The 25,169-nt window shown below is 41.1% G+C and overlaps 1 protein-coding gene across 3 annotated transcripts in view; it reads left to right on the forward strand.

Moving 5' to 3' along the window:
- FRMD3 (FERM domain containing 3) overlaps positions 1–25,169 on the forward strand; it is a 327,322-nt gene that overhangs the window by 168,026 nt on the left and 134,127 nt on the right. For all 3 annotated transcript variants that reach the window (XM_011982768.1, XM_011982767.1, XM_011982769.1), the window contains exons 2-3: positions 1,938–2,042; positions 18,357–18,399. In XM_011982768.1, the coding sequence (XP_011838158.1) occupies positions 1,938–2,042; positions 18,357–18,399 (148 nt within the window). The remainder of the gene's footprint in view (positions 1–1,937; positions 2,043–18,356; positions 18,400–25,169) is intronic.

The raw sequence follows: 25,169 nt of genomic DNA on the forward strand, positions 1-25,169 counted from the left end.
GTTAGTTTGTAGGCTATACCTTCAGTAGCAAAGACCTAGAATCCACCCGGTGATCTGGAACCATGGGAATTGGCCTGACCTGCTTTTTGGAAGGCATTGACCCCTGTTTCAGCCACGCTTGCATACTCTAATCACTGTGTAGTCTACAGCAGCATTTTCTTCTCTCAAGGGTCTTGAGTAGTCAATGGAGATCTTGCTAGAGGGTGTATATTGGTTGCTGTGTTTAATCATTTAAAAAAAAAATCTTTGTTGTGCTGTTAAGTACATCTTCTTTAGGGCAAAATGACAGCAGTATCTGTCATGAACAATCAAGGCCTGCTCAATCCCATATTATTACAATGCACTGCCTTGACCCACATATCTGGGATATGGTAGGGAATACTTCCCTATAGTAAATCCTAATGAAGAGAGCTTTGCCATTCAAGCATAAAATGATGAGCTCCTATGTCATGTTTGGTGAGGGAATAATGCTGCAACCTTTTAAAGATGAATGGATTACAGAGTATGTGTGTCAAAGGAACTAAAGCCAATGATTATTTTCTGGGCATTGAATTCAGCTGTTAGGTATAGCTTTGCCATTTGAGCCTCCTGGGTTAAAAACAATTACAGACATTTAAAAACAAATTCCATTTTTATGTTTTGTCTCTTTTGAGCTATATCAGATGGTTTCTCAGGAAGGAAGTTAAAAACTTGAAGCTCATTCAAAATCAAACTCGAAAGTGATTTCAGCAAAATGGAGGTTTCATATCACACTATGTGCTTATAAGCGCCAGTCCTTCACTCAGTGCAGTGCATCCCAGGCTTTTTGGAAGGCATTGACCCCTGTTTCAGCCACGCTTGCATTGTCTAATCACTGCACTGTCTACAGCAGCATTTTGTTATCTCAAGGGTCTTGAGTGGTCAGTGGAGATCTTGCTGGAAGATGTGACTTTCCCATCCAACTTCCTGAGTTGATGGTAGTGGTCTTTAATGAAGAGATCATTATGTAACATAGACCAAACTGATCTTTCAAAATTATTTTTAGTGGATTGAAAAAGTGGCTCACTTAATGCCTCTAATTTCTTCATGTATTTTAGTAGGTCACATCTCTAAAACATTTCATGGGTCTGTCAGCGACTTTGATTGAAGCAGAAATTAATCTTATCAGATATCCTGATGAGGGCTTAGAAGAGTCTTTGCTATGAAGAGGTTTTTGTTGTAGTGGTATTTATGTTAATCAGATTTGGCTGATACATCTTTCACTCATAGAATTTCAGAAGGAAAAATAACCTAACCAACTTAGAAATCATCCAGTCCAACTATCTTATTTTACCAAAGTAGAAACAGCGGGGGTTTACCCAAGGTCACACAGGCCTGTCGTTGGATCTTAGTCCCGGGCTCCCCTGAATCTTCCACACTGCCTTTCTGTGTTGGTTTATGAAAGGGACGCAGTAGCTTTGAGGCCCAAGGAAGCAGGTTCCCCACCATTCCCGCTGAGAGCCAGGGAATTTAGTTACCACTCACAGCATTGCCACACTCACCAGACCCTACCTCCTGGCAGAGCCATAGTGGACTCACGAATGCTCCAGAGCATTCCAAACTGTGGACCTCCACAAGTTACTGAGTTGTAAAATTAGTACTCTGAGTCATAAATAGCATTGGACAAATTAAATGGTATATGGATTATTTGGCTTCTCTTCTTGGGGTCCTTTTGGTTCCGTGTGTGTGTGTATATGTGCGTGCGTGCGTACGTGTGTGTGTGTGTAATGGCTCACAATGTAAAATGTATTTCTCATTGAGGATTTGTGGTTAAAAGAGTTTGGAAGCCCCTTCTTCAGGGACTGGAGTGAACACATTTATTTTTCTGAGCATGGACCCACGGTGGTGAGCAAGGCTCCCTGTGGACATAAATGCACAAGGTGAGCTCTGGCTGAGACTTAAATGTGCTTCCTTTGCAGAGGGAAACCAAAGGGCAGTTTCTCATTGACCACATCTGCAACTACTACAGCCTGCTGGAGAAGGACTACTTTGGCATTCGCTATGTGGACCCCGAGAAGCAAAGGGTAAGAGCTGATTTCTGTCTGGAGCCATTTTCAGAGAGTGACCCAGCCTGTGGTTCCCTGTGGGGGTTCCTCTCAAAGCCCTACCGATGCCCTTGTTCTCAGAGATTATTGGGCACATGAAACCCTGTGTGAGCGGAAGAGGCTGGCGCTGTACTTACTGGACTGGGTGAAGCAGGAGAAGGGAAAAGTTACCCTAGGCCTTTCCAGAAGGCTTCTCCCATCTGCTTAGAGGAGAGAATGTCCCTCTGCCCTTTGAACCCAGGGTTTCCCAAAGTCTCTCAAACAATGGCTACATAAAATTTCACTATGGAGAAAATCACCCCCCCGCCCCAACCCCACTCACTATAAAAAGCTATTGAGGCTGGGATCAGTGGCTCACATCTGTAATCCCAGCACTTTGGGAGGCCTAGATGAACAGATCACTTGAACCCAGGAGTTCAAGACCAGCCTGGGCAACATGGCAAAACTCCACCTCTACAAAAAATACAAAAATCAGCTGGGCATGGTGGCATGTGCCTGTCATTATAGCTACTTGGGAGGCTGAGATGGGGCAGAATAGCTTGAGCCTGGGAGGTCAAGGCTGCAGTGATCTGTGATGGAGCCATTACACTCCAGCCTGGGTTACAGAGCAAGATCCTGTCTCAAAAAAAAAAAAAAAAAGTTATTGAGAGAGAGAGTAATTGAGAAATGACTGCTTAATGGGTATAGGGTTTCCTTTTCGAGGGATGAGCATGTTTGAAATTTCACATTGAAGGTGGTTGCCACTGAAATGTACATTTTAAAGCGGTTAATTTTGTTATGTGATTTTCACCTCAATTTTTTTGAACAAAGTTTTGACAGATGAAGGGTTTAAGTCACTTCAGAAGCAGATCCTTGGGCACAACTAAACTTGAAAGCCCCTGTTTTATTCTTGCTCCTGGAGACACCTACCCTTTTTAGTATCTGTTGGTGGGGAAGAGGGAGCAGGAGAGTCTCACCTTTTGAGCTGGTGTAGCAGCCTAGATGTGTTCAGTGTAGCATAGGCCAGAACCACGTGATGTGTGTCCTTCATATCCAAATGGCCCCTGGGCATCTCCACCCCCAGCTGCTGGGGTGGGTCTCAGGCATGGGCTCAGAGGTCCCAGCCGTGGGCTCGGAGGCTCAGTACACACTTGGGTCTCTGCTTCTTACTAGCAGGACAATGTGTAAAGAGGTCACCTGGGGGTGACCTGGAAGTGGGGATAGGACCCCTCTGCCTTCTTTAATTTGCTGTCCTCCTCCTCAATGTCCCTGATCTTCTTCCTGTCTCCTCTTTCCATCCCTACACCTCACCTGGCTCTTAGTTTAGTATTTACTGACCCAATACCATGAGGAGAGGTCACAGAGTATATTTCCGTAAAGAAGAGGATATTTGAGGAATAGATTAGATTTGTGTCTGATGCATAGAGAATCTTATTTTGCTCTTGGAGTCCTAGGGACCCACGTTTATATGAAGGGATGCAATGAAGTATTACAGCTCAGAAGAATTTTGGTTTCCTGTAGTACTTGCAGTAACCTTTGGACGGTCCAGGCATTTACCTGAGTGAGACAAAGGTGGCAGGATGGTGGTGGGGATGTAGGGCTGACATGACGTCAGAGAAGGACATTCATGGTGTTTACTGAGTCACACTGGTTCCCAGACCTGGCCTGCAAGAAAATCACCTTAGGTGTTTGCTAAAAATGCACAGTGTGGACCCTATTCCAGATCTAAATCAGAATCCTTGGGGTTAGGGCCAGCAACATGCACTTAGCCTATTCCTAATCTAATTTTGATGCAGCCAAGCCAGCTTTGGTCTGGGGACCATGAAGCAAAGACATTCATAGCCATAACTTTTTATAGCCTATGAAGATATCACATTTGTATAAGAGGGAAAAACGCTCAAAGAAGTTGTTACTTGTCCCAGGTTTCACAGTTAGTAAGTGGTAGAGTGAGTGTTTGAGTTTAGGGTTATAGATCAAAGTCCCTGTGGACCAAATAAACTCTGGACTGTATTAGTCCTCTAGTCACCACTGCAAACAGGTTATTTTGTGCAAAATTCAATTCTAAATGATAAATAGCCAACCTGCAGAAGTAATTCTAGCTACTATTTAGTTGAGCATCTATCATGTGCCATGAACGTTACTCATTATAGCCTTGTCTTGCCGAAAAGCCTTTAAGGAAAGGGGAAGCTAAGGCCTAGAGAGGGTCAGTGGCTTCCATAAGGCAAGACATTAAGGAAAAATTGGTGTCACAAAATAACAATAGTATTGGATTATAACCCATAGAATGAAATAAATATCCATGAGTCCATCCTGATATAATTAATTAAATAAAAAATAAAGGGAAGACTTGGGTGAGCTCTTCCATACAGAAGAATTTTAATTAATAAATGTAGAAGGAATGAGGGAAGTAGAAAATCACCATACACAATAATAATTATTGTAGGCAAGAGCTAAAATTCGTGTGTGCAAAAGTTTTAAGGAGAAACAGGAAATCTGCAAAGTAATCCCTCCTTTCCAAGGTATTTTTTTAATTACAAAGGAAAAAATAATAACTCTATAGTGGAGAAACATGACAGACAACACTTTAACCAAGAGACCAAGATTAACATCACCAATAAAAAGATACATTAACATCAGCTACCTCCTGATACCATGCACTGAGAAGTACACATCATCTCTGTGGCATTCTTCCCAATAATGCATAACCTCAATCAAATATTGAGAAAACATCGGGCAAATTCAATGTGAGGGACATTCTCCAAAATAACTGACCTTCAAAGTGTGAGGTCATGAAAGACAAGGACGGACTGGATTCACAGTCAGAGATTGGAGAGATATGTGAACTCAAGGCAATCTGGAATCCCGAAACATAGACAAGTATAGTAGTGGGAAAACAGAGTGAACTCCACAGAAAGTCTGTAGTTTAGTTAATGCTATCACAGAATAGTATTAACCAAATTATAAAATAGTAACTCTGTAGTGGAGAAACATGACAGACAGCACTTTAACCAAGAGACCAAGATTAACATCACCAGTAAAAAGACGTATTAACATCAGGTACCTCCTGATACCATGTGCTGAGAAGTACACATCATCGTAGAATAGCATTAACTAAATTGGCTGATACTGGCTTCTTATTTTGGTAGTTGTACTGTGATTACACAGGATGCTAACATCAGGGGAAGATGACCGAAGGTTATACTTTACCATTTTTGCAACTTTTTCATATGTCTAAAATTATTAAAATTTTAGACTAAAGTTATAAAAGAGAAGTCTTTAGGTTGTTTATTGTTCTTTATATTTTGACTCTATTTAATGTAATTTTTAATGCCCCGACTTGGGTAGTAGAGTAAAGAATGGGATAACCCTCAAAACGAAACTGTCTTATCTCATGTAGCCACTAAGTTGCTTAGAGGTGTTCCTGAATACTTCTCTCTGCATCATGCAGCTGTTATAGCCTTTTGATTTTGAGGATACGATGTGAGTGTAACTTTCACTTGGGTTGCAGGGTAGTTGCTGCACACAACTGCAAGGACTTTGGACTCAGAAAGATATGAATTAAAAATCCCATCTCTCCTGATTAGTAAGCTATGTGTTCTTGACCAAGCTATACAGCCTCTCTGAGTCTCTGTCCTGATGGATAAAGCAAATAACAATACCTACCTGTAGGGTTGATATGAGAATGAAAGATAAGGTGTATCAATGCTTAGCACATGGTACACCTCGAGTATATGGTGTGTGTTATTTTCACTCTTAGTTGTTATTATTATTCTTATAATTATTATGCATTCGCTAGGTCCAGGTGAGACATGAGGAAACACAGTCATGATTAGTATCTCTAAAACCTAGAAATGTTTATAAGAACATGTTTTAAAGGCAGGGGGCACTACTATTAAGATCTTTGGAGAGAGAAGGCAGAAAATGGGCCTTGAATAATTAGAAAAATGGACTCAAAGACATAAACAGAGACATGCTGGTATGGACATTTTAAGCAGATATTAATTGACCAACATTTTTTTTTTCACCAGCTCCTGTATTTTTCTTAATGGCAAGTAAAACTGATGAATTATTTGGATAGAAAGCTAATTAAACGGGAAAATCAAGTGAGTTAGAGAAGCTGAAGTGAAAGTTACCTTCGCCTTGGGGGCTGGTGTTTTGTGTACAACTCGATTTACAGTAAACCATTGTTGAATATTAAATATTTAGCACGATTACATTTGGAACACCATATGTTTGGCAAGATGTCTCATGCCCCAGATGCTCTGGAAGTGGGAAACACTGAGTCAGGAAATGATGACTATCTTTTGCTATTTTAATGTCCAGGGCCCAGCATTTCCATTATTATTTTTTAATTTGATATAGGGAAGGATAGGTTGAATACTGGCCAGTAAAAATCCCCTCAGTTTCTACGACGTTCGTCTTCTAAGGAACTTGCATAATCTTAGTTGCCTAAGAGTAAGGAAAGGGTGGGTGGTATTCTCCCCATTTTACTGATAGAGAAAACTGCATCAATAAGTCTAGAAGTAATTCTAGAAGAAGGTAGTACTTGGCTTAAGTTTAGATTTTTTTTTTTTTTTTTACTTAAGTATATTCTTTTTACCACTTCTGTTCAGGTATTTGGGTAACTTCCCCTTGGAAAGATGAAGTTTGGAAATAATTAGCTGAATTTCATAGCTCTAGTTTCCATGGCTATGGTTTGAGGTGTCCATTGTCCTGGGTTTTCCCCATATATTCTTCTACCCTTTTTCTTTCCCCAAATTCAGCTAAGGAAGTCACACCTCACCCTGTGCCTTAGAGCTGAGCGCCCCAGCTCCCAACCCAGGCAGAGGAAGAATTACACTGGGACTGGGTTGTAGGATGCTGCTTTATGGTCTGGAGGGAGTTTGTACTCAACGCTTTTGGTTTTAACTTTGGAATTGCTAATTATCTGTGTAACCCATTTGCATCAGTGTTGTTGACTTTTCTGATTTTGACTGACACCCAAAGATGCGGGATTCACTTTGGAAATCCATACTTTTGGGGTACACTCCTCAAGTGCCCAATGATAGGCCATTGTGTCTTAATGTCTGCCAGACACTTGAGGATTTAATAGGTTTTCTGATAGGAGGATGAGCTGGAAATCATGGACGCAAGATCACGTTCAGCTCTGATCCCCGACCCTCACAACCCTGATATAATTACAGCCCTGAGACTTTTATGTTGGTAGCCAGAAGGAACTAGTGAGCCTATCAGTAAGTTTTATTAATAACAGGAAAAGACCTTGTCTATGTTAGAGCAATTTGCTTTATCTACAGGCACCTTGGGGAGGACGTGGAAGGGAATAAAAGCCAGCCCAGTGATTGGAGGTTTCACTCTGGGGATAGTGCCAGGAAGCCAGACAGCATTATGTCCCACCAGCTGCTCCTGCCATTGAGAGACTGCTTCCTGCTTCTCAGGATAATTACTTCACAGATGCTCGTCACTAGGAGCAAGAGTGGTACCTAAGATTTAGGGCAGCCCTGCACTGAAGGAAAGGGTTGTACTGCTGCCTCAAGTCACTGATCACAAATTTGTCTGCTCAGTGAGTCCTCTTTTGTTTATATTTCAAAATGTATTAAAGATCAAGACTTCTTGAGTGTGTGTGTTGGGACAGACAGGTACAAGTAACTTGACTTTGTGGGAAAGGACTTTGGCACTCAAGTTAAAAGGAAGACAGTACTATCATGACAGCTTGAAAATGGGATATATTGTCAGTGATTCAATTGTGGCTCAAGGTGTGAACACTGATGCCTTTGGGAAAATTGTCAGATTCATTCAGCAGAAAGCAGAACTTGGTCTTTAACTAAAAGGTTGGCTCATAATTGACTCTGTTTACATCTGATATCCTCTCCTGAGGAGGGAAATGAATGCTTGATAAAATGTTGCCATCTAGAAGTCACTTAGCAAATGGAGATGTCCACATTATAGTGGAAGGGAGGAGCAAACACATGACCTGGTTATCTCATTTGAGCCAGAAGGCAGGGACTGGGAAAATGCCATTTTATCCTTGTTTGAGTCAGGAAAAATCAGGAAGATATCCAAGGTAAGAAGTTTTTCCTCTGTTGGTGGTGGGACCCTGGGCAGAAATCAGTCAGGGAAACAGGTTTAAGTGTGATGGTTGAAGAGTCAAGTACTCACTGGAGGCTTCCAGCAGGCAAGAACAGCAGGGCTGACTAGAGACCAGCAGGTTTGGAAGTTTCAAGTTAGTCTTAAAGATATCTTTAAGTCTAACTGGGAAGACTGGAGTGTGGCTATGATGTATGACTTGGAGAAATAAAAATGGTATATAGGTTAGAAAATGACTATTTTATTTCCTTCAGGTTTCAGTAGTAGTTGTGTGTTACATGTGTGGAGGTTAATGATGAGGATCTAGTAGTTCTCATTATCTATTGCTGTTTAACAAGCCTTCCCAAAAGTTTGTGCCTCAAAACAACATAATTTTATTATATCACAGCATTTTGTGGCTCAGGGATTTGAGCAGGGCTCTGCTGGGAGATTCTTCTGCCCCATGTGGTGTTGACTGGATCACTCAGTGGTGGTTACCTAGTGGCTAGTCTGATCTGGAGGATCCAAGACATCTTCACCCATACACCTGGTGCCTTGATGGAGAGGGCTGGAAGGTAGGGCTCAGGGGTCCCCTCCCTCTGATGTAATTTTAGGCCCTTTCCAGATGACCTCTCCAGCAGGGTGTTTGAACTTCTTAAGTGGTCACTTAGAGCTCCAAGTGTAGGTGGAGCCACTTACCAAATAAGTTGCACAGAAAAAAGAACAGGTTTTGGGGGAAAAGTGATAAGTTCTGAACGTTTTGAGTTGGGACATGTGAGAGAAGTTGAGGTGGAGATGTTCAGTGTATAGATGACAATATAGTCTGAAGATTAAAGAAGAGGCTTGGGCCACAGATGGGGATTTTGGAGCCAATGAAGTCTTTTATGACTTCAAAGCCCTGGGAAGAGATTCCAAACCAGCAAAGGAGATGGACAAAAAACAGAGCAGAAAGAAAAGAATGTGCAGAGAGAGACATTCTGGGAGCAAGGATAGGTGTAGACTCAATAAGAGGGATTGAGCTGCAGTTCCAAGCAGGGAGGCAGGATCAAAGGACTGAGTCAGAAAATGATGACTATCTTTTGCTATTTTAGGAAATTGTTCAGGTGCTAAAAGCTTTGGCATCATGAAGACCAGGGCAAATCCTATCTCTGTCACCTGCTGGTTGTACCACTTTGAGCAGGTTCCTTACACTCCCTGTGTCTCAATTCCTTCATCTATTAAGTAAGGATACTAATATTACTTATGCAATAGAATTGTTTTTTAAATGAATTAACCGTACTATCAATTTAGTAACTGGTCTTTTTACTATTCCATGCTTTAAAGATGTTTAAAAGACCCATGTCACATGATTACCTATGTAACAATCCTGCACATTCTACACATGTAACCCTGAACTTAAAATAAAAGTTAGAAATTTTAAAAAAGGCCCATGAGTCTGGAGGCTAGCTGATCTTTGACTTTAGAACAATTTGGTGGCAATGTAGTTAAATTTATGTGGCACGACAGCAAATGCTACATGGTGGTAAATTCCACTGTAACAAGCTTGAAAAAAATCCCATAATTTCATTTCATAAATGATTGCATTTTAGTTACTAGTGTACTTTAAAATAAATAGTAATACATTTTTTTTATATCCGATTGCATTTTCAAATTATGACTTTTTTTGAGTGTACATTAAATATTTCTTGGGAGTAGGGACTGGAATGCAAGGGTCAGGATGGCTTTCCATCTGTTTTTGTAAATAAGGTTTTATTGGAACCTGGCTAATTCTGTTCATTTACATATTGTCTGCAGCTGCTTTCATGCTCCAATAGCAGAGTTGAGTAGTTATGAAAGAGATCCATGTAGATCACAAAGCTTAAAATATTTACTTTACAAAAAATAAAAATTGCCAACTCCTGTTAGAGAGCGTTGAAGTTAGTGAAGGGGATGGAGGTTGCTTAATGGATGAAGAGACACATAGGCTATTTTTTAGACTTCCTGGCCCCTCCCCTAATTTGTACAGTGTTTCTTCTTCTGGCTATTATCTCTCTTTTGCCCATCCCTGAGACCCTAGAATACAAAAACGTCATAGCTAAAGGAGTGAAAAACACTACAGTGAAACAATGAAGATTTTTCCTTCCTTTCTTCCTTCCTTCCTTCCCTCCCTCCCTCCCTCCCTCCCTCCTTCCTTCCTTCCTTCCTTCCTTCTTTTTTTTTTCTTTTCTTTTCTTTCTTTTTTTTTTTTTTTGAGATGGAGTCTCACTCTGTTGCCCAGGCTGGAGTGCAGTGGCACAATCTAGGCTCACTGCAACCTCTGCCTCTGGGCTCAAGCAGTTCTCCTGCCTCAGCCTCCTGAGTAGTTGGGACTACAGGCACGTGCCACCACACTCAGCTAATTTTTTGTATCTTTAGTAGAGACAGGGTTTCACCCTGTTAGCCAGGACGGTCTTGATCTCCTGACCTCAGGTGATCTGCCCGCCTTGGCCTCCCAAAGTGCTGGGATTGTAGGCATGAGCCACCGTGCCCAGTGGATTTTCTTACATAGATTGATTTCCAAATGGACAAACATTTTTTGAGCGTTCGTGATCTACAGGTTTGTTGATGTTGTTATTGTTGCTGTTGTGTCATAGATTTTCTTGAAACTGGAATGGAAACCATGACTATTGGCAGCTAAGTAACTAGGTCTTGCTATAGCCTTATAATCTGGAACACTGATAAGGCTGCATTCATCAGATGGCATTCTTTTTTCTCCAGAAGAGGTCAGAGGGGCTGGGAATGACATAAATTGGCTGCATGATAATGCAGGGACTAAGTTACTCTGGAGCTTTTGTCTAGGTGGATGCGAGAATCAGGCCATCTTTTTAGGGTCATCATGGGAATTGCTCAAATTTTGGATCTGGTTACTATTGAGGTGAAAAACAATCTCCTGTCTGGGGAGGTGCATTCATTCTTTTTAAAAGCCCCCTGGGTTATTTAACATATTTCTTTGGGCTACAAATTACTCTGGCTTAGGGTACCAAGGGCTTTGGGAAAGTAAACAGAGAAGTGCGTAATTTATTCTGTAATCATACACTGAATCGATTTCAACAGAAGCCAAACATTTGAAGATAACTAAGTGCTATATTGTTTACTTTTAGATGCAATGTTTTTTGGTCTTAGCAGTGGCCAAATTAAAAATCAATCTTCTTAGTCACAAATTACCGCCTCACACCCACCTTCTTTTTCCCCAACCAAGCCAAAATGAGAATATATGAAAGATACGCACCATTTGTATGATGAGGTAGAGAAAAATGATCTCTCAGGGCTAAGTGCAGCTGCGCCTAGCAAAATTACAAAGAAAGAAACATACATTGGCAATATCCTCATCCTTCAGGTTCATAGACTGTGGACTGTTAGAACAAGGAATCTCAGGAGTTCTGGAATCAGCCTCCCACCATCTCCACCAAGATTACAGATAAGGAAACCAAAACATACGTTTAGGAATCTCTCTCCTTTTCACCCCCTTTGTGTAGCTCATCTTCTTTCTCTTGAAACTGCTGTCAACCAAAATAAATTTGTTCTAAGAAAAATCTTGAAATATGGTCAGGTAGATTTCAATAATTCTGCAAATCTGTTAAAACTGGGATCTTTCACAGGGGCTTTGCAGGTTTCCAGGGTTTAAGCTTAAGGCAAAGGGAATAAATCCCCATGGAAAGGATTTTAAACACCATGGAAGATAGCTTTTAGTGGAGAGTTAGGGAGGCTGTTTTAGGTCTGGTTTGAAGAAGCAGACCTTGAGATAAAAATTTCTGTTTAAGTGATTTGTTAGAAAGTGTTTCTAGGAAAAGACTTGTAGGGCAGTAGAGGATTAGAGGAGGGAGGGGAAGGAGGTCAAGTAAGTGTGTAATGCTGGGCAAAGTCATGTAGAGGGTATTTTGGGCTCAATCCCATAGGGAAGTTCTGGAATCTGTGTAGGCCATGCCTTAGAGTTGTCCCATCCAAGGGGTGAGGGAGCAGAGGTATTTATACTACCACATCTGATAGTCATTTGTTAAGAGCTACCCTGGTTTGTGGAGGGTGAGATGGGGTAGGAAGTTTCAATTCTCTACCCCGTGGTGGACTCCAGTAAACTGAGGGCAGCCTTCCTAAAAAGTGTCAGGCTACTGGGGGGCTTGAGAGTATCTGCTGCAGATGCCTTCCTGGTACCTTCAAATCATACTAAGGGATGCATCCACTGGTTCATCTTGCTCCCCTAGTTCATTTTGTAGAATCAGTGATGGGGTCTTAGCTTCCTTATAGCCTTTGGAAATTTTATTCTACATGAGAGTTGAGGAAAAGAAGATTTCAGTTACAGTAAATTAGCCAGAAATTTAGATATTTGGTTACCAGGTTCTCCTTTCTGCCTGTCTTAGGGAAACTCGGTTTCCAATAAGGAGAAAGACTTAAAAATATCAGAACAGCATATATTCCAAGTAGCATCAAAAGGAAAATAGCAATGCAATAAATGTTCTAAGCTTTATATCTAATTACCAAGCATGCCACATCATGGTGGTTATTTTTTCCCTAAAGTGTAATCCATCTGTACCTCCAATAATAGCAGGAGTTATTGGTGTAGTCCAGACTACACTTCACTGGCAAACTCTTAAGTCTAATTGGAAGAATGAGAAGAGAGAGGAGAGAGAGGAAGGGGATGAAGAGAGAAGCAAAGGACTAACAGCTGGTATTGCAATTGTATAGATAATTGATCTCCTCATGTTGAACAGAAGGGAGAGTGAGATGGGGAGTCGGGGAGGAAGAGAAGGGCAAAGTTAGGCTGGGCGTGGTGGCTCACATAGTTAATCCCAGCACTTTGGGAGGCCAAGGCAGGTGGATCACTTGAGGTCAGGAGTTCGAGACCAGCCTGGCCTACATGGTGAAACCCCATCTTTATTAAAAAATATATGTAAATTAGCCAGGCATGGTGTCCTGTGCCTGTAGTCCCAGATACTCTGGAGACTGAGGTGGGAGAATTGCTTGAACCCGGGAGGCAGAGGCTGCAGTGAGCCGAAGGCTGCTGTGAGCTGAGATTGTGCCACTACACTCCAGCCTGGGTAACAGAGCAAGACTCTATCACAAAAAAAAAAAAAAAAAAAAAAAGAAGGATACAGTTAGACTCACGGAAACTGCCATGGTACCAAACTGCCATGGTATCAAGTAAGAAGTTTCTTTCATGGAGCCTAAAGATGGAAATAGCCAGTGCTGTTGAGCCTTCCTGATGCACCAAGCTCTGTTCTAAGGCCTTCTTCATGAATTAACCCATTTAAACTTCCCGATGATGCTGTAAGTGAGGAAACCAGGAAACTTGCTGAAAGTCCACAGCTTGTCAGTGTTAGGGCTCGGATTTGAATCTAGGCCTGCTGGCTCCTGGGTCTGACCACAGTGTCAACCCTGGGTGCTCAGCTGGGTTTGATATCTGCCTATCATGTATGAACTCCTTCAGGTTAATTCACATGAAACCTACTTTCATCCTCTGAGTAGACGTTAGCCGTCTTTTTTAAAAAAATAGATTTTTAATTATTTGTGTAATGTACTGTGTTAGGCTGTTCCTGCATTGCTATAAAGAAATACCTGAGACTGGGTAATTTATAAGAAAACAGGTTTAGTTGGTTCATGGTTCTGAAGGCTGTACAGGAGCCATGGCGCCAGCATCTTCTTCTGGGGAGGCATCAGGGAGCTTGCAGTCGTGGTGGATGGCCAAAGGCAAGCAGACATCTCACACAGTGGGAGCAGGAGAGAGGGGGAAAGCACCACACACTTTTAAATGTCCAGGTCTTGCAAGAACTCACTATCACAAGCACAGCACCAAGAGGAAGGTGCTAAACCATTAATGAGAAATCTGCCCCCATGCTCCAATCACTCCCCATCAGGCCCCACCTCCAACATTGGGGATTACGGTTCAACATGAGATTTGGTTGAGGACACGCATCCCAACTGTATCATGCACCAGTATGTGTAAAAAAGTTAAAGCTAAAACATCACGGAAAATACTGACGTCATGGTTTTCTTTGGCTAACACTCCTAAACATGTGTTCCCCACTCCTATTATCCTCCCATTAGTCTCATTTTACTGCCTATCATTTCGGATCTTTATCAATATATTTAGATGCTTACATATGTATTTTTTGAATATATGGTAATGTCTGTACTTTTTATTTAAAAAGAACACATACTAAATATATAGTGAAGTTGTTCAAAGCCTCCCAAACTTCCTCAATTTCTGACTGTCTTAGTATCTTAGTGATTATTTTGTTGCCTCCATAGGCCAGGAGAATACCTAATAGTTTCATCTAATAAGAGTTAGATCCAAACAAGTAGTTATGTCCTAAAATCTTAGTAGTTATGTAAAACATTATACATGTAAATAGCAGAAAAAATAGTATTTTCATTTCATTCTTAAACAACCACAAGTGCTTAATAACGGGTGCCTGTTGGGCACCCCTAGGATCATATTGGACAGACCACCATGCTCATTGCTTGTTGCACACCTATTTCTGTGTGGTACTTGCTTATCATCATAGCAACTGCTAGAAACCAAGCTTTGCAAAAAATATATATATTTGATACCTTATATACATATGACATCAAAAGGAATATAGCACAGCCAGGTGTGTTGGCTCATGTCTGTGATCCTAGCACTTTGGGAGACCACGGTGGGAGGATTGTTTGAGCCCAGGCGTTTGAGACCAGCCTGGGCAACATAGAAAGCCCTGCCAGAAAAAAAAAAAAAAAAAAGGAATATAGCACAATCTAATGTTGGAACTGTGTACTCCTTCGAGTTGATAATTCACATGGCGCTGAATGATGTCTACTATGGCTGTGTTTCTCTGGGGGTGATTTAGTGCACAATTTGGGAACTGATTGCAGGTATAATGATAGATTTTTCAGTTCACTTTTTGCATCCCACATTATGCCTTAGAGATCTGCCCATGCTACACATAAAGATCTCCCTCATAGAAAACAGTGCTGCAGAATCATCCAGAATATGAACAGACCACAGTCTGTTTACCCATTTTCCTGATGATGGCCATTAATGTTATTTCTAATCTTTTGTAATTTTATATAATATTGCAGTGAAGATTCTTGTTGGGTACCTCTTTGTTTGCATGGGTGAGTTGGAGAATAAAGGAATTGCTGGGCTATGGGCCTGTCAGGTGTTTTTTGTTTTTGTTTTTGTTTTTTTTGAAACTCAGTCTTCTCTTGTGGCCCAGGCTGGAGTGCAATGGCACCATCTTGGCTCACTGCAACCTTCACCTCCTGGGTTCAAGGGATTCTCCTGTCTCAGCCTCCCCAGTAGCTGGGATTACAGGCACCTGCCACCACGCCAGGCTAATTTTTATATTTTTAGTAGCGACGGGGTTTCACCACGTTGGCCAGGCTGGTCTCACACTCCTGATCTCAGATAATTCACCCACCTTGGCCTCCCAAAATGTTGGGATTACAGGTGAGAGCAAGCCACTGCGCCTGGTCTTTTTTAACTTTTAAGTTAGGGGTACATGTGCAGGTTTGTTATATAGGTAAACTTGTGTCTTAGGGGTTTGTTGTATAGATTATTTCATCACACAGGTATTAAGCCAAGTTTCCATTAGTTATTTTGCCTGATCCTCTCCCTTGTCCCACCCTTCGCCCTCTGATAGGCCCCAGTGTGTGTTGTTCCCCTCTGTGTGTCCATGTATTCTCATAATTTAGCTCCCATTTATAAGTGGGAACATGTGGTATTGGTATTTGGTCTTCTGTGTCTGTGTTAGTGATTTAATGAATACTAACAAGTTGAACTTGGCCCTCTTTGAAGAAATGATTTCCTATAATTTCTTGAAACGTTATTGCTGGCTTATTTTTCCTAGGACTCTATACCTCATGACTCTCCCTTTGGAGAGGAATAGCTGTCCTGGAAAAGTGTGTAGAGATCACCTTGTAGAAATGGGTAACTGAGATACACTAGGTCTGAAAGGCAAATGTAGGGTGTGAATAGGCTAAGAGGAAAAGGGTGATAGAAACTGATCTGAAACTGCAAAGTGTATTGCTTAGGACAACAAGGAGGCCAGTTTATTTAGAGTAAATAATTTATTTAGGACACAGATGGCAAATACCTTGCAGGCATGCCTTACATGTTCCCTGTCCCCTCCATGGCAGACATTGCCAATCTATAGCAGCATGGCAGACATAGCCAGTCCATTATGGCACTCATTCTCTCAGAGCCTGCACCTGGTTTTGGAATCCTCCTCACAGCCCTGGTGTGGGCACACAAAATGAAACTGACTTGGCACCCTGGAATCAGAGACAAGTTGGAGAAGCACGTTGAAGTTAGGCAGGAAAGGGCCGAGGAGTTCGAAGAATGCCAAACAAGGAGAATTTGGAAAACATATTTATATTTCAGACTTTATTAGCAAAATAACTGGTGATTCTGTTCTGCAAAACAATTGCAGTCAGTATTGATCTCTTGCCACTATTTGTTTTCTTACCTTAGTTCTAAATGATCCTATTCATTCATTTCTAGAAAAGTAATTTAACCACCAGGGGCCTCTTTTATTATTCTTCTCCATGAAGCACATATATTGAAAGATGTGGTCTAACAATGAAACTGTACCTATTAAGTAATAAGAACTGCATCAGCCAACAACAATCATTTTATTTAGTATTTTCACATTTCATGCACTGTGTATATTACATTTGTTAACTTTTAAATCCTCACAACAGCCCCACGAGGTGGGTGTGATTACTGTTCCCATTTTATAGTTGAGGAAACCGAGACACAGAGAGATTAAGCATCTTGTACAAGGTTTATAGCTAGTAAGTGGTATAATCAATGAGTCTTCCACTGTTCAGTTATAACTATATAACTTCTAATTAGAAGGCAATAACAAGAGTCCCCAAATGAGTTGATATAATTTTAGCCAGAAGCAAAAAGACTTGTTTTTTCAGTTTGTCTGTGCAACGTGGTCGGGGTAAATATATCTTGTTGGGTTTTTGTTTGTTTGTTTGTTTTGTTAGACTTCCCATAATGTTGAAACACTTATAAGACTCCCATTATTGTTTTTGAAGACTGCAGAGATCTGACACCCTCAGTGGTTTCTAATCACTGTTTATCAGCAGAGTGACCTTAGGCAAGCTGTTTAACATCCTGAGCCCCAGTCTTCTTATTTATAAGTGGAGTGGTAGGGAGGACTACGTAAGATAGCACATGGAAACATTTGAATGGCACTTGGCATTTAGTAAGCACTCAACAAATACTAGCTATTATTATGGTTATGCATTTACATCAAAGAATATGGATAGCACAAGACCTGGGGCTTACTGGATAACACAAAGGAGATAGAGTGAGGTGCAAGAGCTCAATGGACGGTGAGTTTGCTCTTCTGATTTCCTCTCCGGCATCAAGCAGGCGGGATGCCTCCAGAAGGAAAGCTCCCTAACCTCAGGATGGATACCCAGGACACCCCCTGTATCATCTCTAAACTACAGGTGTATAAAGTGACTCTAAGTGACATTCCATGAGCAGCTTCAGGGACCTCATGGTTAGTGATCTCAAAAGCTGCCCAGCTCTCAGCATGTCGAAGTGATCTTTGTATGTGCTGCAGAAAGGGCCAGCCACCGGGACCAGCGTGGTACCTACTTCAAATGCCTGACAGTAACATGGTTCTGAGCTCCCCATGTCTTTTGGCTTCTTTATTTTGTGATAGAGCTGATTTTTCTTCTTGATGACCTCAGGCCTCTGGAAACGAGATATTGAAGATCATTTACTCCTCCCTACTGTAAAGGAAGAATTGTCTCTGCATGTGATAGGGCTAATGCCAGCTTGACCCAATATTCCTCTTAAGGGAATTTGTCCCGGAAGCAGGACTGGATGCTGATGTTGCCTTGGACTGTGATTCTTTCAGGTCGTGGATGTCAAATGCTAAAAGTCTTTAGCCATCTGCGACTTTCACAGAACCATGGAGCTCAAAGAATCACCTAGGAGTCAATTAGGGGCACTAGAACATCCCATTTGAGTGCATATTCTCTCTCTTGTCCTTCTCTCCTAGCAACTGTCTGACTCACATATGACTTGGAAAATGTTAACTCTGTAATTTATATCCTTGTCTGTGCTATGGTTATTGCCAAGTTGTTTATGTCAGTCTTCAGAGTGTGGAACGCTGAAGAGTGTCTATGGAAACTGAGGCTGTACTTTGGAATTCCTTTTAGTTATTAGGTATGCATTGTATGGTCCAGCAATTTGACCCCTGATCTCTGCTTTTTTTTTTTTTTCCTCTCTAGCACTGGCTTGAACCTAACAAGTCCATCTTCAAGCAAATGAAATGTAAGTGTCAATCTGTGACTTTACTTTTGCTACAGTGTGTCCAAAGATAGATATTCTTTCCTGACAAACTTCCTCCTGCCAGGGGAAAAACAGAGTTGAAGAGGTGTTGCGGGGAGTGGGGGCTTCCCTCTCCCCAGGAGAGCTCTGTATCTTCTCCCCTCTTTTTCTATGACCCTCGCCTGCACCAGCATCCTATAGTCTCCGGGCTTTTCCCCCCTACCCCCCCCCACCATCTTGCCCTCATATTTGATATTTGAACAGGGGCTTTGGAATTGGATGGTTAAATACCTCTTAAATACAATCACCAGGTACCTGGTTCCTTTTGATTATGAGGGTTGCTAGTCAGTCGTTAAGTGTGGGAGGGGGTGCAGTATTATGGAAGATGGGAGAAGCAGATGTGTCTGGAAACTAAAATTTTACCAATGACTTTGCTGAAGACTGTATCATTCTTTTCCATTCCTTGAACTCCCTAAAATGAAAAACGATTTTTTTTTTTTTTCTGGGCAATTGTTTTAAATCTCTGATGTTCTGAACTTTTTTTTTTTTTTTTTTTTAAAACCAGTGAGCTCTTGGGGAAGTTGGCTTGGGTAACGACATCTCTCTAGCACCCCCTGGTTGTCCACCTGGGACCCTATGAGGAGGGTATTCATTGGTAATCCTGGGTGACATGATGTTTTGTTCTGGCCACTCATGCCAGACTGTAGCCAACCTGCTTTTATTTATGGTTTGGAGGAGAATTTCTGAAATTCACCTCAGAAACTTACTGCCTGCCCCCAAATCCACTTATCCCTCCACATCCACTTTCCCAGGGCTCTGAAATGCAGGTGATAAATCAGTTTCTCATCAGAGGTTAGGTGAATGCATATTATGTCACTTGTCATCATTCAAGGGATTCTTTCCTTTTTTGAATATGAAGAAATTATTCTGGGCAGAGTTTTCAGGTGAAAGAGGGAAGAAACTGAACGTGGACTACAAACTAGCAGCCAACATATCTCTTCTTTAACTTTCTTCTTTTTCCCTGCCTCCCTGTCCCTTTCTGCCTGTCTTCCTCCCTTCCCATTCCTCCTTCCCTCGGTCCTTTTCTTTTCCTTCCCCTCCCTCTTCCATCCTTCAAGGGCAAACTCTGTCTAGCTAGTGAGGAAGGATGGTTCAGATTACACAAAGGCAGCAGTGGGTGTGGAAAGTCCAGGGAGGCCAGGCTGCTCTGGCGAGGCTGGAACAGAGTTGGGGTGGGGCTGGAGCAGAATTGGGGCAAGACCGGAACAGAGTTAGGATGTACATCCAAATAGAAGTAGTAGGACAGGCCGGGCACGGTGGCTCACGCCTGTAATCCCAGCACTTTAGGAGGCTGAGGTGGGTGGATCACGAGGTCAAGAGATTGAGACCATCCTGGCCAACATGGTGAAATCCCATCTTTACTAAAAATACAAAAATTAGCTGGGTGTGGTGGCACGTGCCTGTAGTCCCAGATACTTGGGAGGCTGAGGCAGGAGAATCGCTTGAACCCAGGATGCGGCAGCTGCAGTGGGCAGAGATCATGCCACTGCATCATTCCAGCCTGGGTGACAGAGTGAGACTCCATCTCAAAATAAAAAAAAAAAAGGGGACTGCATATAGTATGATATGCAGGATAATGAGAATGAGCTAAAATGCCTGAGAAAAAAATTGCTGATTCCTGGCTTTTGTTCCTTAACTACAGAACGTTGACTTTTTTGTTTATATATTTGAAAATATTTAGACTATTTTCCAGTATACTAAATGGTTCTTTGACTTTGGTTCTTATTAAATAAATGCCATGCAATATTTTCCTTTTGTCCTTAAGCCATACCCAGTTTTGAAACAGAAATTTATCTTTGAAGGCATTTCAATACTTAATAGAAGCAAAAATTAAACTTTGTGAGAAGTTTAAAACTTGTGAGAAATTTAGTGTTTAAGAGCATTGTCTCTATAATACAGCAAATCTGAACAACCAACTAAAATGCATATTTTTTTTTAAAAGACAGGGTCTCATTTTGTCACCCAGGCTTTAGTGCAGTGGTGCAATCTTGGCTCACTGCAATCTCACCTCCCAGGTTCAAGCGATTCTTGTGCCTCAGCCTCCCAAATAGCTGGGACTATGGGTGCGCGCTACTGTGCCTGGCTAATTTTTGTGTTTTTAGTAGAGACTGGATTTCACCATGTTCACCAGGCTGGTCTCGAACTTCTGATCTTAGGTGATCTGCCCTCTTCTGCCTCCCAAAGTACTGGGATTAGAGGCGTGAGCCACTGCACCCACCCTAAAACACATAATGTTTCTTTAGAATGGTGCGAAGATTGGCATTTGACTACTGGCCAGTTTTAATCTAATGACAAATGAAATCTGAATCTGGAAAATAGAATTGTGTAAAATTCAGTGTCTAAACCAGACAGGGTAACTCACTGGTTCTAGGACTGCAAGGGTCTTACCCACCACCCAATCCCTGTTGTATTGCTAAAGACATTACCGAACAAAAAATTATGTAATTTTCTCAAGATCACAAACCTAGTTTGATTGTTGTTGTTAATGATGTCTTTCAGAATGAAGAATTTCTGTGTTCTTGTACATATGCCCTAGAAATATTAACTTTACTGTAAATTAGAAAATTTTTAAACGAGGGCTTTTATATTGTTAGTCCAGAGAAACCAAGTCCAACCCTGGGGACTCGTCCATGAATTTATCCAAAGAGTCTGGTCACAGAGCCCCAGTGGCTTCATCCTTTCATGCTCGTATCACCTTTCAGTAGGCAATGGCTGCAGAATTCCTTGGAGGAACTCTTTCCCACTCACAGAGGATGATGGACCTTCAGGTCCTTCTCTCTGACCCTGTGAAGATCCTTCTGACTATGGATGTTCCCAGGAATGATGTTTCCCAGGGTTGGCTGAAGGTCAGCTATCCTGATTAACAAACGCTTTACAAAGGCGTTATTATTTTTTACTAGTTAAAAAAAATCATGTTTGTGTTTTTTCAAACAGTTTAGAAAGATTTAAAATGAAGACAAAAGCTATTTCCTTGCTCCTCCCCCTATATCAAGCTCACCCCAAAGAAATAACAATTGCGAACAATATTTCGTATATCCTTCCAAGAATTTCTATGAATGTATACAATCCCCCAACATATATGTCCTTTGATAAACAGCAATGAGATCAATCTCTGTATATTGTTCTTCATCTTGTTATTTTTTCTTGATTAATTTTAGAAATTAAAAAATATCAGTAATTGATGATTGGTCTCATTTTAAAAATGGTTTTCTGAGTTAATTGTATGCATGTATATTATTTATTTGTTTAGAGACGGAGTCTCACTCTGTAGCCCAGGTTGGAGTGCAGTTGCGTGATCTTGGCTCACTGCAACCTCTGCGTCCCTGGTTAATGCTGTTCTCCTGCCTCAGTCTCTCTGAGTAGCTGGGATTACAGGCATGTGCCACCACACCCAGCTAATTTTTGTACTTTTAGTAGAGACAGGGTTTCTCCAGATCGGCCAGGCTGGTCTTGAACTCCTGACCTCAGGTGATCCACCCACTTTGGCCTCCCAAAGAACTGAGATTACAAGCGTGAGCCACTGCGTCTGGCCTATAATATATTTATTAATGGAGATCAAGGTGGTTTTGGTGGTTTCCGGTATTTTGCTATTGTAAATTATACTGCAATAAACATGCTGTATACAGTATTGCATCTTGTGAAAGTACATCTGTGCTAAAAATTCCTAGAAATGGGCCAGGTGTGATGGCTCATGCCTGTAATCCCAGCACTTTGGGAGGCCAAGGCGGATGGATCATGAGGTCAGGAGATCGAGACCATCCTGGCCAACATGGTGAAACCCCGTCTCTACTAATAATACAAAACTTAGCTGGGCATGGTGGCACATGCCTGTAATCCCAGCTATTTGGGAGGCGGAGGCAGGAGAATCACTTGAACCAGGGAGTCGGAGGTTGCAGTGAGCTGAGATTGCGCCACTGCACTCCAGCCCGGGCAACAAGCTTGAACTCTGTCTCAAAAAAAAAAAAAAGAATAAGTAGATCTAAAGATATATACATTTCAAATTTCCTTGGTGATAAATATCTAGTCAAGGAGCTTGTAGCCATTTAAATCTAATGACACAAAATGTTACAAAAAAATCGAATGACACAAATGACACAATCTGTCTCCCACAAATATTACCTGAGAATGCTTGTTTCCCCAAAACTTGTTGAAAATAGGGATAAATTTATTTTTCCAGTTTATGAAGGAAGAGAAATGTCTGTTTAATTGAAAAGCTAACTAATTACACAGTTACTTAATTTGGTATACATTTTTACATTAAGATGTTTCTTAAATCAAAGTCTTATTTCTCCTCTGAACTTAGAAGAGATGCTAATATTTTAATTTTTAAATTAACGTAGCCTGCAGCCCCAGCTACTTGGGAGGCTGAGGCAGGAGAATAGCATGACCATGGAAGGTGGAGCTTGCAGTGAGCTGAGATTGTGCCACTGCACTCCAGCCTGGGTGACATAGCGAGACTCTGTCTCAAAAATAATAATAATAATAAATAAAGTAAAAAATTAATTAACATATGGTAAAATTGACTTTATTTCTTTATTTTTGTGTGCAGTTCTGTGAGCCTTTACTCATATAGATTTTTGCGACCACCAACATAGACAGGATGCCCAACAGTGTCCTTGTTTTCATCACCCCAAAAACCTGCCTGTGCTGTGCCTTTGTGGTGACATCACTGCCTTCCAACCACTCACAACCACTGGTCTGTTTCATGCCAGTATAGTTTTCTTTTTTGAATATATAATATAAATGGAATCATACAGGATGTAATTTTTGAGATCAGCTTTTCCTCAGGATAATAGCTCTGAGATTCATCCAAGTTGCTGTGTTTATCAATATGTAATAGAAGAACACAACAAAAGTAGAAGCTAGTCTTTGAAAATATCAAGAAAACTGATGCATTTTTAGCAAAATGGAGGAGATAAAAAAAAGAGGGAGAAGACACAAATTACCAATATCGGGAACAAAAGAAGGGGCATTACTACAGATCCCGCAGAACAACTCTAGGCACAGAAATTTGATCGCTTAGATGAAATAGAGCTCTTCCTCAAAAGCCATGATTTAGCAAAACTCACCCAAAATAAAATATATAACTTGAGCAGTCTTATAACTATAAAAGAAATTAGACTTAAGATTTTCCAGAAAAGAAATCTCCAGCACATTTGCTGTTCCTACTGTTGCAACCAGTACTTCCTTTTCTATTCCTCAAGCCAAAATTAGGAGCATCTTCTGGAGTATTCTTTTTAGGAGCTGATGCCCACTTTCACGTGTCTCCTGGCTTCTGTCCAGAGGATACTGGAGGGAGAATCGTGGTGAATTTACCACTAGTTAGCAGGGTCCTTTGCCTTCTCATCTTCCTTTCCAATCTGCTTGCTCCTATTTACTTTTCAGAGCCCTTGAATACTTGCTGCATGTATTCTGCTGGGTTTTATAGCTGCATTCAATGAAAGAGATGGAGTGGGGTGCAATTAACCCATTCTACCTGGAATTAGAACCTTAAAATCAAACTTTTAATTATTGCTTTTCTATTAGGTAAAAATGCAGGTGGGCTTCATGATTGGGCAGTGCTGAGGGAACACCCTTCTCATTTTTCTATGCCATTGCCATGTCCATAGGTACAAATGTGGACTGAGATGTTGATCCATTTCTTGTTTCTTTAAGAGTATTCAGATAACAGTTTGCCTTCAAACAAAGTGTTAACTGAATTGCATATTTTTGAATGTTTGGTTTTGCAGAGTCCTTGCTTTTCATGAAGGGATGTTGCTATGCAACATGACAGTGACTTCTCAGTAAGAATTTTTTTTTTTTTTTTTTTTTCTGGAGATGGAGTCTCGCTCTGTTGCCCAGGCTGGAGTGCAGTGGTACGATCTCGGCTCACTGCAACCTCCGCCTCCCAGGTTCAAGCAATTCTCCTGCCTCAGCTTCCTGAGTAGCTGGGACTACAGGTGCACGTCACTACGCCCAGCTATTTTTTGTATTTTTAGTAGAGATGGATTTTCACCATGTTGGCCAGGATGGTCTCAATCTCTTGACCTCATGATGCCCCCGCCTCAGTCTCCTAAAGTGCTGGGATTACAGGCATAAGCCACCATGCCCAACCAGAGTAGATTCTTAGTAAATGTTTGTTGAATGAATGACTGTAAAGCAAATTAAAGCACAGGGAATATAATAGGAAGAACATTTGCCCAACATATAACGAGTAGAAATATGCAGAATGTATTATGTATGATGCTACAAACCAACAGATGAACCACTCAATATAAAAATATGCAAAAGACTCAGACAAGGAATAAAAATAAATGACCAAGAAGCTCACAAACAGATGCTCAATATCGTTAGCTACAAAGGAAATGCAAATTAGAATAAGATATTTTTATTTCCTATACTGAGAAAATTGTAATTATTGATAATATCCAGTTGATGAGGATGAGGGTGACACTTCTGGTGAGAGTGTATAAACTGACAAAGCCACTTTGGAGGGTAATCTGGTTGTACCTTTCAAGATTTAAAATGCCTATGTCTCTTGGTCCAGCAAATCAATTTCTACAAATCTATCTATAGCAAAATTTATTCACTCACAGGTGTATATTCTGCAAGGATGTTTATTACAGCATTGCTTATAACATGGAGAAATCAATAAAAATGCCAGTAATTTTTGCAAGGATAAATTATGTGTGTATACATAGTCATTTAAAAAAACAGGCAGACATGTATTATTG

Source organism: Mandrillus leucophaeus, unplaced genomic scaffold (genome assembly GCF_000951045.1).
Source record: "Mandrillus leucophaeus isolate KB7577 unplaced genomic scaffold, Mleu.le_1.0 Scaffold242, whole genome shotgun sequence".
Taxonomy (NCBI): Eukaryota; Metazoa; Chordata; class Mammalia; order Primates; family Cercopithecidae; genus Mandrillus; species Mandrillus leucophaeus.